The sequence below is a fragment of the Dendrobates tinctorius genome, unplaced genomic scaffold (genome assembly GCF_039654945.1).
Source record: "Dendrobates tinctorius isolate UK_male_01 unplaced genomic scaffold, ASM3965494v1 ptg000058l, whole genome shotgun sequence".
Lineage (NCBI taxonomy): Eukaryota > Metazoa > Chordata > Amphibia > Anura > Dendrobatidae > Dendrobates > Dendrobates tinctorius.
This window is the reverse complement of record NW_027361726.1, coordinates 20,361,928-20,375,911: the sequence shown is the minus strand read 5'-3', so window position 1 is coordinate 20,375,911 and position 13,984 is coordinate 20,361,928. Positions and strand designations below refer to the sequence as shown.

General features: G+C 41.7%; 1 protein-coding gene across 5 annotated transcripts in view; it reads left to right on the top strand.

Moving 5' to 3' along the window:
• PPP4R4 (protein phosphatase 4 regulatory subunit 4) overlaps positions 1–13,984 on the top strand; it is a 103,226-nt gene that overhangs the window by 53,342 nt on the left and 35,900 nt on the right. For 4 of the 5 annotated variants that reach the window (XM_073578085.1, XM_073578086.1, XM_073578084.1 and 1 more), the window contains exons 4-5: positions 594–741; positions 5,911–5,984. In XM_073578085.1, coding sequence (XP_073434186.1) covers positions 594–741; positions 5,911–5,984 — 222 coding nt within the window. The remainder of the gene's footprint in view (positions 1–593; positions 742–5,910; positions 5,985–13,984) is intronic. The other variant, XM_073578088.1, reaches the window with a different exon arrangement.

Here is a 13,984-nt window from a genome sequence, read left to right as displayed (position 1 = left end):
TTATTGTATCATGTTTAAAATACATTCATGGCTGCTTGTGATCAAGTAACGGCAACAAAGTTCACCGCATGTGGATATTCTCCAGGTCTCTGTGCGCGTTTCGAGCACAAATGCTCTTAGACTCAGCCCATGGTCCCAGCAGAGAGGACGGCGGTGTACACCATGTGTATAATGTGACGGTATCGCCCTCACTGCTGCTCCTCGTTGACTGATGCCACAATGATCTCTTCCTAGAATCTTCTAGATAAGGCTTTTTAATTGAGTCTCGGTACGGTCGCCATGGTAACAGACAAATTATTATACATACGTATAAGAGACAGAGAAAATTGTGACAAGTTCTTCCTGATGGATGTGTCCAGTAACGAGGGGGCGAGTAACTGGCGTCTCACTGGTGACCCTAATTCTATGGTTACACTTTGTGATATTGGCAACAACTGGTTAATGCATTATAAAATAGGGACCATCACAATGAACTGGGTGAATGCAGAGCAGCAGAGACGAGAGCTGGGAAGGGACGCAGAGCAATAATGTGCTGAGATGTAACACAAGTGGCCACATTGTCTAACGCTCCTCCTATGTCCCCTTGCTGACAGGAGGTTCTCCATGTTGCAGGATTAGAAATGCAGCTGACGGCCGCGTATTCATTCCTGACGATTCTACAAGAGGAGTCTGTCCCAGTCCATTCATATTGTCTGTCCTTCCTGCAAATCATCCTACAGAATCTGGAGCACAGAGATATAGGTGAGAAATGTCAGCTCAGGTCATTTGCATTTAAACTATTATAATACTGCCCCATGTAGCCATGAATGAATAAGGATGACGTCTGAAATGCATCTGCAGTTCATAAATCTATAAGTTTTTATGGATTTGCGTTGTTTTTTTTAATAAACTTCAAGTTTTTATGAATTTCCTAATTTTGCTGTTTTTTTTTCTTCTTTTACAATAATACTACACCTATGTAATGTACTAGAATAGAACTACTATAATACTGCTCTCTATGTACCAGAATATAACTACTATAATACTGCTTCTACGTACAAGAATATAACTACTATAATACTGCTCCTATGTACAAGAATATAACTTCTATAATACTGCTCCTATGTACACGAATATAACTACTATAATACTGCTCCTATGTACAAGAATATAACTGCTATAATACTGCTCCTATGTACAAGAATATAACTACTATACTACTGCTCCTATGTACAAGAATATAACTACTATAATACTGCCCCTATGTACAAGAATATAACTACTATAATACTGCCCCTATGTACAAGAATATAACTACTATAATACTGCCCCCTATGTACTAGAATATAACTACTATAATACTGCTCTCTATGTACCAGAATATAACTACTATAATACTGCTTCTACGTACAAGAATATAACTACTATAATACTGCTCCTATGTACAAGAATATAACTACTATAATACTGCTCCTATGTACAAGAATATAACTACTATAATACTGCTCCTATGTACAAGAATATAACTACTATAATACTGCTCCTATTTACAAGAATATAACTACTATAATACTTCCCCCTATGTACAAGAATATAACTACTATAATACTGCTCCTATGTACAAGAATGTAACTACTATAATACTGCTCCTATGTACAAGAATATAACTACTATAATACTGCCCCCTATGTACAAGAATATGCATTTGTGCTCAAAAGTTTACATACCCCGGCAGAATTTTTGCTTTCCTGGTCTTTTTGTACAAGAATATAACTACTATAATACTGCTCCTATGTACAAGAATATAACTACTATACTACTGCTCCTATGTACAAGAATATAACTACTATAATACTGCCCCTATGTACAAGAATATAACTACTATAATACTGCCCCTATGTACAAGAATATAACTACTATAATACTGCCCCCTATGTACTAGAATATAACTACTATAATACTGCTCTCTATGTACCAGAATATAACTACTATAATACTGCTTCTACGTACAAGAATATAACTACTATAATACTGCTCCTATGTACAAGAATATAACTACTATAATACTGCTCCTATGTACAAGAATATAACTACTATAATACTGCTCCTATGTACAAGAATATAACTACTATAATACTTCCCCCTATGTACAAGAATATAACTACTATAATACTGCTCCTATGTACAAGAATGTAACTACTATAATACTGCTCCTATGTACAAGAATATAACTACTGTAATACTGCCCCCTATGTACAAGAATATGCATTTGTGCTCAAAAGTTTACATACCCCGGCAGAATTTTTGCTTTCCTGGTCTTTTTTCAGATAATTTGAATGATAACTCTTAAGACTTTTTCTCCACTCATGGTTAGTGGTTGGGTGAAGCCATTTATTGTCAAACTACTGTGTTTTGTCTTTTTAAATCATAATGACAACCCAAACCATCCAAATGACCCTGATCAAAAGTTCACATACCCCATTTCTTAACACGATGTATTGCCCCCTCAAACATCAATGGCAGCTTGAAGTCTTTTGTGGTAGTTGTGGATGAGGTTCTTTATTTTCTCAGATGGTAAAGCTGCCCACTCTTCTTGTCAAAAAGCCTCCAGTCCCTGTAAATTCCTGGGCAGTCTAGCATGAACTGCGCGCTTGAGATCTCCCCAGAGTGGGTCAATGATATTGAGATGGCCACTTCAGAACCTTCACTTTGTTGTGCTGTAGTCAGTGACAGGTCGACTTGGCCTTGTGTTTTGGATCGTTGTTTTGTTGGAACATCCAAGTACGTCCTATGCGCAGCTTCCGGGGTGATTGCAAATTTGCCTCCAATATTTGTTGATAACGTGCTGCATTCAACTTTCCTCCTACTTTGACCAAGTTTGCTGTGCCTTTGTAGCTCACACATTCTCAAAACATCAGCGATCAACCGCTGTGCTTTACAGCAGGATTGGTGTTCCTTTCATCATAGGCTTTATTGACCTCTTTCCAAATGTAACGTTTATGGTTGTGGCCAAAAAGTTCAATTTTGGTCTCATCATTCCAAATTACTTTGTTCCAGAAGTTTTGAGAGTTCTCTGTGCTCTTTTGCGTATTGTAGGCGAGATACTTTGTGGCGTTTTGCGCAGTAATGGTTTTCTTCTGGCGACTCGACCATGCAGCCCATTTTTCAAGTGCCTCCTTATTGTGCATCTTGAAACAGGCACACTGCTAGTTTTCAGAGAGTCCAGTATTTCAGATGATGTAATTTGTGGGTTTTTCTTTGCATCTCGACCAATTTTCCTAGCAATTGTGGGCAAAATTTTTGTTGGTCTACCTAACCGTGGTTTTGTTTTTACAGAGCCCCTGGTTTTCCATTGGTTAATCACAGTTTGAACGCTGCTGACTGACATCAATTCCTTGTATATCTTTTTGTATCCCTTTCCTGTTTTATACAGTTCAACTACCTTTTCCCGTAGATCCGTTGACAATTCTTTTGCTTTCCCCATGACTCACAATCCAGAACAAACAGTGGCTGGATAAAAGATGCACGAGTCTGTCTGGATCCCAGGAACTCACTCAGCTTTTATACAAACAGACTGATTACAAGCAAACAGGTCACAGATGAGGATGTTACCTTTAGTAGCCTTTCAAACCCATTGACTTTTGTGCATGTTATCAGACCAATATCACCAGGGTATGTAAACTTTTGATCGGGGTCATTTGGATGTTTTGGGTTGTCATTATGATTTAAAAAGAGAAAACACAGTAGTTTGACAATAAATGGCTTCACCCAACCACTAACCATGATTGGAGAGAAAATTTTGGTGTTATCATTCATATTCTATGAAAAAAGACCAAGAAAGCAAACATTCTGCTGGAGTATGTAAACTTTTGTCACAACTGTAATTACTAGAACACTGCCCCTATGTACAAGATTATAACTAATATAATACTGCCCCGACGTACAATAATATGGTTATAATGCTGGCCGGTGGGCAGTTTTCTTTTCTCTATTCTTTCTCATTGCAGTATTATTTTTTGTATCTATATTTCAGTTCCTGTTAGTTTTCTCTGTGGTCACATGATTTGGATCACTTTGGTGCTTTTTAGCTGCTTTGTGGTCCCGGTGGGAGTTGTGGGGCCCCAGAGACACGTGATGGATGTGTTGAGCACTCTTCGGTTCCTCTGAGCTTTGTGGCTGCAGACATTTTGCCGTTTCATTATGATTTCATGGAGTAATTACATGAGCGCTGGGGACGGGGATGTGTTTTGTTGTTATTCTGGATGATGAGGCGTCTCCTCTAATTACAGAGGCTCTTCTGGCCCTTTTACTAGGAATACAGTCAGTATAGACTCTGCACTTAAAGGGATCCTCCAGCCCGGGGGAGAGTCAGCTTATTGCTATAGGGTGATCCTTTCACTCTACTAATCACCAGCTTTATTTTATTTATTTTACTCATTTATGTAGTTCCATTAATTCTGCAGCGCTTTACAGACATTATTGACACTGTCTCCGATGGAGCTCACAATCTAGATTCCCTATCAGTATGTCTTTGGAATCAGATCTCTGCTAAATGACAGAGGGAATGGTGTTATCTGATCAGAGTGCTGCAGAGACCTGGCAGATGGGAGACACCGTGATAAAGCTCTGGGGGTGTGGAGCAGACGCATTGTCACAGCCTGTACAGCAGGGGTGGGGAACCTTTTTTCTGCCGAGGGTCATTTGGAATTGTATAATAGCGTTCGGGGGCCGCTTAAAATTATTAATAATGATGAGCGAGTATACTCGTTGCTCGGGTTTTCCCAAGCATGCTCAGGTGTCCTCTGAGTATTTTGGCGTGCTCGGAGATTTAGTTTCTGTCGACGCATCATTTGCATGATTTGCAGCTGCTGGACAGGCTGAATACATGTGGGGATTCCTTAACAAACAGGCATTCCTCACATGTATTCAGCACACGTCCCCAATAGGCAGCACATGTCCCCATTAGGCAGCACACGTCCCCATTAGGCAGCACACGTCCCCATTAGGCAGCACACGTCCCCATTAGGCAGCACACGTCCCCATTAGGCAGCACACGTCCCCATTAGGCAGCACACGTCCCCATTAGGCAGCACACATCCCCATTAGGCAGCACAGGTCCCCAATATGCAGCACACGTCCCCATTAGGCAGCACACGTCCCCAATAGGCAGCACACGTCCCCATTAGGCAGCACACGTCCCCAATAGGCAGCACAGGTCCCCAATAGGCAGCACAGGTCCCCGATATGCAGCACAGGTCCCCGATATGCAGCACAGGTCCCCGATATGCAGCACAGGTCCCCGATATGCAGCACAGGTCCCCATTAGGCAGCACAGGTCCCCATTAGGCAGCACAGGTCCCCATTAGGCAGCACAGGTCCCCAATATGCAGCACAGGTCCCCATTAGGCGCAGCACAGGTCCCTAATAGGCAGCACAGGTCCCCATTAGGCAGCACAGGTCCCCAATATGCAGCACACGTCCCCATTAGGCAGCACATACTGACCTGACACAGCAGCACCGGTGACCAGGATGATGAAGATGGCAGGCCGGGGTGACTAGGAAGGCAGGCCGCAGACCGCGCAGCTCACACTGGGTAGCGGCGCGCGGTTACTCGTCCTGGTTAGTATCCGTGCACGGGGGCCGCTGGGGTTCGGCGGGGTGTGCTCAGTCCCCGTCAGTGCCTGCGGCTGCACGTATCAGTGCGCGGTATCCAGCGGGCGGGGCTAGGAAGCAGAGCAAGAGTCCTCCTCTGCTCCTCTGGCATCAAGGTACCCGATCGCGGCTCTGGAGCGGCTGCGGGCCGGATCAAAGGATATGGCGGGCCATATACGGCCCGCGGGCCGGACGTTCCCCACCCCTGCTGTACAGTAAAGCTCTGTGGCGAGCAGGTGCAATGCTCTGCAGGGCCATTGACTGTTTTCTCTTTGGCAGGTGTAAGCAACGCCTGGCTGGATACTCTGCTCGCGGTGATAGACGTCCTTCCAAAGGAGACCATCCGACACGAGGTAATGTGGCAACTCTTCTCCCCCCCCCCCCCCCACTAGTGCAGCCTAACTTCAACGGATTCATGAGATGAAAGTAAGGATGTAGAAGAGCTCAGTTTGTGGTTTGGGGTTTTTACATAGGACTGCATGTTAATTCTAGTCCAGCAGCCTAAGTGTTACATCATGATCTCTGATCTGCTGCATGATCGTCTCAGCCGGATGTTAGCATCAAGCAGGAAAGTAAGGTCCAGATTATGTGGTTTTTAGTGCATACAGTAATGGCTGAAAGTATTTGCACCCTTGAAATTGTTCTAGAAAATTAAGTATTTCTTCTAGAAAATGATAGCAATTATACATGTTTTGTTATACACAGGTTTTTTATTTCCTTTGTGTGTATTGGAACAACACAAAAAAACGGAGAAAAAAAGTCAAATTGAACATAATTTCACACAAAACACCTTAAATGGGCCGGACAAAATTGCTAGAACCTTTCCAAAATTGTTGGTAAACAACTTTGATTCAAGCATGTGATGCTCGTTCACACTCACCTGTGGCAAATAACAGGTGTGGGCAATATGAAAATCACACCTCAAACCAGATAAAAAGCAGAAAAGCTGACCCAATCTTTGTATTGTGTGTCTGTGTGTGCGACACTGAGCATGGATAACAGAAAGAGGAGAAGAGAACTGTCTGAGGACCTGAGAACAAAAACTGTTGAACAATATCAACAATCTCAAAGTTACAAGTCCATCTCCAGAAATCTTGATGTGCTTTTTTCCACGGTGCGCAACATAGTCAAGAAGTTTACAACCCATGGAACTGTTGCTAAACTTCCTGAACGGCAGAGAAAAATTGTTGAAAGATTGGAATGCAGGATAGTCCGGATGGTGGTTAAGCAGCCACTATCATGTGCCAAAGAAAAAAATCACAGTACCTACAGTCAAATATGGTGGAGGGTCGCAGATGTTCTCGGGTTGTTTTGCTGCCTCTGAAACTGGGTATCTTGACTGTGTGCAAGGCATCATGAAATCCAAAGATTACCAAAGGATTTTGGGTGGTAAAGTAGCGCCATGTCAGAAAGCTGGGTGTGTGTCCTAGGTCAATCACCCCAAAGGTGCTTCAAGAAGCCCCCCAGAAATGGATGGAAGCAAAGAGCTTTAGAGTTGTGAAGTGGCAGAAATGAGTCTGGATCTAAATCCCATTGATCACCTGTGGAGTGATCATAAAATTGCTATTGGGAGAAGATGAAATATGAGAGACTTGGAGAAGTTTGTAAGGATTCGTCCAAGATCCCAGCTGAGAGAAGAAGCTTGTGGATGGTTATAGGAAGTGACTGATTGCAGTTATTTATTCCAAAGGGCGCAACTAAATATTAAGCTGAAGGTGTCAACATGTTTGTCTGACACATTTTTGGGGTTTTGAGTGAAATTATGTCCAATTTGCCTTTTTTTTTTCTCTGTGTTTTTTTTTTTTTAATTTGTTCTAGTAAACAGAAAGGAAATTAACCTGTGTATAACAAAACGTGGGGAATTTCAATAATTTTCTGGGAGAAATATTTCATTTTCTGGAACAATTTCAAGGGTGCCAACTTTTTTGGCCACGACTTTATGTTCCTTAAAATCTCACAAGATCCCCTCCAGTAATAGACAAGCCCCCAATCACCATGACTCTTCGCACTGAACATGAAGTCTCCTCCAAAACAAAGAGATTTATGTGGATAAATTGGGCAGAATGTCCCGGTATCCACGCCGCTCGCTGCTGGGTAACTGCCTGGTACATTACAAAGTATGTGAAGAGCAAATAAGAAAAGTGTAAAAAGTAACCGAAAAGATCCCTGCAAGGACCGTGCAATATAAACTATTATATAATATTGTACATAGTAGACACCAGGGGCATGGGAAAGCACACAAAATGATCTGTATTAGGCTATGTGCACATAATGCGGATTTGCTGCGTTTCCACAGCGTTTTTCCTGAAGTGTTGTGGAAATTTCCGTCCTTATTTGCAGCGTTTTATTTTCTGCAGCATTTAAATTCTTTTTGCGGATTTTCAGCGTTTCTGCACCCTTTGACTTCCATTGAGTCAGTCAAATCAGCAGCAAATCCACAGGTGTAAAAAGGTTTGCGAATTTGCTGCGGATTTGCGTGCCAAAAGTGCTGCAGAAAAGGAATTGATGTCAGAAGGAGGAAGAGTGTATGGGTGGCGAATATGTGTGTTAGTGGAGAATAAGTGCGTGTCTGTCTGCGGGTGTCTGTGTGTGTGTGTGTTTTCTCCCACTTAAAAAGATGAGAGAGGCCTGTAATTGACATCATAGGTAGATCACAACTATGAGAGTCAAAATGAGAAAACAAATCCAGAAAATCACCTTGTCTGATTTGGCAAGATTTATTTAGCAAATTATGGTGGAAAGTAAGTATTTGGTCACCTTAAAACATGCAAGATTTCTGGCTCTCACAGACCTGTAACTTCTTCTTCTTTTAAGAGGCTCCTCTGTCCTCCGCTCATTACCTGTTGTAGTGACACCTTTTTGAACTTGTTATCAGTATAAGACACCTGTCCACAACCTCAAACAGTCTGACTCCAAACTCCACTATGGTGAAGACCAAAGAGCTGTCGAAGGACACCAGAAACAAAATTGTAGCCCTGCACCAGGCTGGGAAGACTGAATCTGCAACAGGCAAGCAGCTTGGTGTGATGAAATCAACTGTGGGAGCAATAATAAGAAAATGGAAGACATACAAGACCACTGATAATCTCCCACTATCTGGAGTTCCACACAAGATCTCCACCCTGTGGGGTCAAAATGATCACAAGAACCAGGGCTGTGGAGTCGGAGTCGGAGTTAGTTTTGGTTGGAGTCGGAGTCGGTAGAAATGTTCCGACTCCAGCTTTAAAAAAAAATGTATTAATATTTCATAATTGAACTTTCATATGAATTTTATAAATGTTACTCAAATATATATGTTCTTTCAAACTATGAACAACAGTGATAAGCAGTTCTGCTGGAGATAGAGACATTTCTTACTTTTTGTGTGTCACTGTTCTCCACTGCCCTTATCTAATCTTATACTTGGTTAACCTCATGCTGCCTCAACCCCCCTACTTACAATGTATGAAACTGAAAGTGAAAATGTGTTGCAAATTCTTAGTAGTAAAGCTCCTCCTCTAGACTAGATCATACTAGGTGTGCGTCTTCCAAGCATCTCACAGCTGCCTGCTACTCAGAAGAGGAAGACAGTAAGAAGTATTATCCTTTCAACAAACTTTGCATCAGTTAACTGTGAGTACATGAGGAATAATAACAGTATTACTGACCACTATATCAGTTGTACGACCTGGCAATAATTTTGTACAATTGTTTTTAGGAAAAACAATTGTCATTTGGATTGTGAATGCAGAATTAAAAACCTGAGAATGTCAAAGAAGCATCACATTAAATCAGCTGTATTTGAACATTTCACCATCACTCAAGATAGAAAACATTATGTCTGTCAGTGTATGACAAATGATCCAGACGAAAACAAATGCTGTGAAGCCAAGATGAGTGCATATTCAGGCAAAGATAAAAATGCTCCTACCAGAGCTTCTAATCTAAAGAGACATTTACAGCGCTTTCATCCAGAAGTACTGAAAGCAGTGGATGAGAAAGACTGCATCCAAACCAATGAACCAGTGCCCAGCTCTTCCAGCCAAACAAAGGAGCAGAGAACTTTGCAGCCATCAGTTGCAAGATATTTTGTCAGTGACAAAGTTACTGTGACAATGACAGTAGATACATTTAAAAAACAGATCATAGAGCTTGTTGTAAAGGATAGTGTGCCTATTTCATTATTTTCACGTCCAGCTTTTATGTGTCTGAATGGGGAAATGGCCCGCAAGCTTGGTGTTTCTCTGGAGAGAGAGAGTATTAGAAAATTAGTAATCGAAGAAGCTTTTAAACAAAAGGAAGAACTTAAAAAAACTCTCAAGGGACGCTTTCTGTTTCTTAAAATGGATGCCTGCACACATCACAGAGTGAACTATTTTGCCATCAATGTCCGATTTGTTTGTGACAAAAATGAAATAGTTACCAAGCCATTGGCAGTAAAAGACACCAAAGCTCATCACACCAGTGAGTTTCTCCAGGTCTTGGTGGAAAAGGTTCTGCAAGACTATGAACTTAAAAAAGAGCAAGTTCTTTCTGTCGTAACTGACAATGCTTCAAATATGATAAGTACTATTAAGCTAATGAATGAGAGTAATGATGGTGACCAGCAGCTAGAAGAACATTCTGGGTCCACAGACACAGAAATGTTTGAAATAGAGGAACACAGTATTGTAACTGAGGAGCAAACTGAAGTTGCTTCAGATGAACAGCAACATGATAGTTTAGATGATCTTGTTGAAACTGTGTCAATATGTTCTTTCATTCATCACATGCGCTGTGTTGTGCATACGCTACAGCTGGCTATAAGAGACAGTCTGCAAGAAGGACATGCTGCTGCACTGATTGGCAAGGTGAGAAAATTGGCTACTGTTGCCAGAACCCCTAAAGTTGACTCAATTTTGAAGAGACGTGCTGGAAAAGGGGCAATTATTGATCAAGCCACACGATGGGGCAGTACTTACTTAATGATTCAGCGCTTGGTTGAACTGAAAACCTTTCTTGTAGACATGGCTAACCCTCAACTGACGCTAAATGAAAGTCAGTGGAATCAGGTGACTGAGCTGGAAAAATTGCTAGAGCACCCATTTACAGTGACTAAAAAATTACAAGCAGAGGACTTAACTCCAGGTATTTTCTTAAAGGAGTGGAAGAACCTGATGTTTCGCCTGTCCCAAAGAGGAGGGTTAATTGCAAGTGGCATTGCTACATCATTGAAACGGAGAGAGGAGCTACTATTACAAAATAACATTCTTTTGGCAGCTGTTTATGTAGACCCAATGCATCGGATTCTTCTAGATGATCAACAGCTAAGTAAAGGAAAAGAAGCTCTGTTTGAAATAGCAGTAAGGATGAAAGGGTTGCAGAACAGTCAGGAGGAACAAGAAGAATTTGGTCGTCCTGCCACATCTTCACCCTCATCATCAACTGATGACGAATTTAATTTCGAAAAATATTTGGATCACAAGGACCGTGCAAAGCGTTCCCGCATAGAAGAAGAGTCATCCCCATCAAGGAACACAGCCAGTACATTTCAGCAGAATTTTTCATGTGCACTAAAAGAAATTGAGAAATTTGACCGTTCATCAAAAATAACAGTGCAACAAGCGATTCCTCTGTATCCTGACATTGTCAGAGATGTTGCCCGAGTGGTTACTGCTTTGCCACCAACACAAGTTAGTGTAGAGAGGTTGTTCTCTGCTCTCAGAATAATTAGATCAGATTTGAGGGCATCCATGAAGGAGGATCTGACAGAGGCAATACTTTTTCTGAGGACAAATTTATAGATTTCTTCTTATTAACTGCATAAAAGTGTTTATTGCATATTTACTTACAGTTTAGAAAAGTTTATAAAAGTTATTTGCTATATTCTAATTGTATTATAATAAATGTAGTTTTTGCTCTAAGTGGTCTGATTACTTATCTGATGGTGAGAAACTGAATAAGCACGATGTTTAATATTTTACAACAGTAAATTTGTTGTTATGAATTGGCCATTTATGAAGGAGTCGGAGCCGGAGTCGGAGGCTGATAAAATCCAGGAGTCGGAGTCGCAACTGTGGCTTACCGACTCCACAGCCCTGACAAGAACGGTGAGCAAAAATCCCAGAACCGCATGGGGGACCTAGTGAATGACCTGCATAGAGCTGAGACCACCATAACAAAGGCTACCATCAGTAACACACTACGCCACCAGAGACTCAGATGCTGCAGTGCCAGACGTGTCCCCCTGCTTATGCCAGTACATGTCTGGGCCCGTCTGAACTTTGCTAGAGAACATTTGGAAAGGAGAGGGATATAGTCAGCACCTCAACTTGTAACTAAAATCTAAAAACTATTAGGATGTCTAGCCATGTTAAAAATACCCCCCCCCCACCTTTGCCTCCTTAGAGAGCATTTGGATTATCCAGAAGAGTATTGGGAGAATGTCATATGGTCTGATGAAACTTTAGAACGGTTTGGTAGAAACAAAACTCATCGTGTTTGGAGGAGACAGAATGCTGAGTTGCATTCAAAGAATACCATACCTACTGTGAAGCATGGGGGTGGCAACATCATTCTTTGGGACTGTTTCTCTGCAAAGGGACCAGGACGACTGATCCGTGTACATGAAAGAATGAATGGAGCCATGTATTGTGAGATTTTGAGTGCAACCTCCTTCCATCAGCAAGGGCATTGAAGATGAAATGTGGATGGGTCTTTCAGCATGATAATAACCCCATAGAAAACCTTTGGAGGGATGTGAAAGCCCGTGTTACCCAGCAACAGGCCCAAAGCATCACTGTTCTAGAGGAGATCTGCATGGAGGAATGGGCCAACATACCACCAACAATGTGTGCCAACCTTGTGAAGACTTACAGAAAACATTTGACCTCTGTCATGGCCAACAAAGGATATATAACAAAATATTGAGATGAACTTTTGTTAATGACCAAATACTTATTTTCTACCATAATTTGCAAAATAAATCTTGCCAAATCAGACAAGGTGATTTTCTGGATTTGTTTTCCCAATTTTGACTCTCATAGTTGTGGTCTACCTATGATGTCAATTACAGGCCTCTCATCTTTTTAAATGAGAGAACTTGCACAATTGGTGGCTGACTAAATACTTTTTTCCACTGTATAACAGAGACAGCCGATGATGGGAGAGTAGTCACATACAATATACATACTCACCGAACTCCTAATCCCAAACTCCCACGTCTCCTGCAAGCAACCAAAAATAATAAACCAACATATACTCCCTGTCCAGTTAATAACGAGTGTCCCGCGGCATTCTCACCCGGCCGCCGGCGATACACTGACAGGAGGTAATCACATACGCATTGTATCACTGCGCTGCCGTTAGAGTTGACCGGAGTTCATCAGCTCCGATGCTCTCACTTATGGCACTACCACTGTGTGAGAACTTGTGTGTGAACTTTCCCACGCAGCGGTGCCATAAGTGAGAGCACCTGAGCTGATGAACTCCCATGTACTCTCACTGAAGCGCAGTGATGCACTGCAGGAAAGATTACCTCTTGTTAGTGTACCATCAGAGGCCGTGTAGAGCAGTCACATCACTCGATAAATGGACTACGGTGGACTGGGAGCATTATATGTTGGTTTAGTATTTTATTTTTGTTGCAGGAGACGGGGGATTCGTGGATTTAGGCGTTCAGTAAGTATGGTAAATTAAGATTCAATAAAGGAGTCTGTGATTTTTTTCAATTAAAGGACTTTATTCTAGCTGTGTATTTACCATATAACTATAGGATTAATAATGGATAGGTGTCTTATAGGTGCCTCTCCATTGCTAAGCCATGGGCTTGCTGTCACCTGACAATACAAAGGTGACATCAACCCCACAAATATGCACCCCACTTGCCACCGCTACAGGGCAAGCGAGAAGAGCGAGGCTAAGTGCCAGAATTGGCGCATCTATAAAATGTGCCATTTCTGGGACGGCTGAGAGCTGATGTTTTTAGCCTGGAAGTGGGGGGGTTTCAATATCCATAGCCCCTTCCCAGGCTATTAATATCAGCCCCCAGCTGTTTGCCTAGCCTTTGCTGGTTCGATTATATAGGGGGACCCCATGTAAATTATTTTCTGGGGTTCCCCTGTAAACCAGCCAGTAAAGGCTAAGCAAACATCTGTGAGCTGATATTTATAGCCTGGGACCTTTATGGCTTTTGGCTCCTTGCCAGAATATTAACATCAGCCCTCAGCCGTCGGCTTTCCCTCTGCTGGTTATAAAAATTACGCATTAGCCCCCACTATTATTATATTGCGCTATATATATATATATATATATATATATATATATATATATATATATATAGTTTTTTGTGGTTAAACATTATATTTGAACATGGTATGTATTGACATTATGGTCT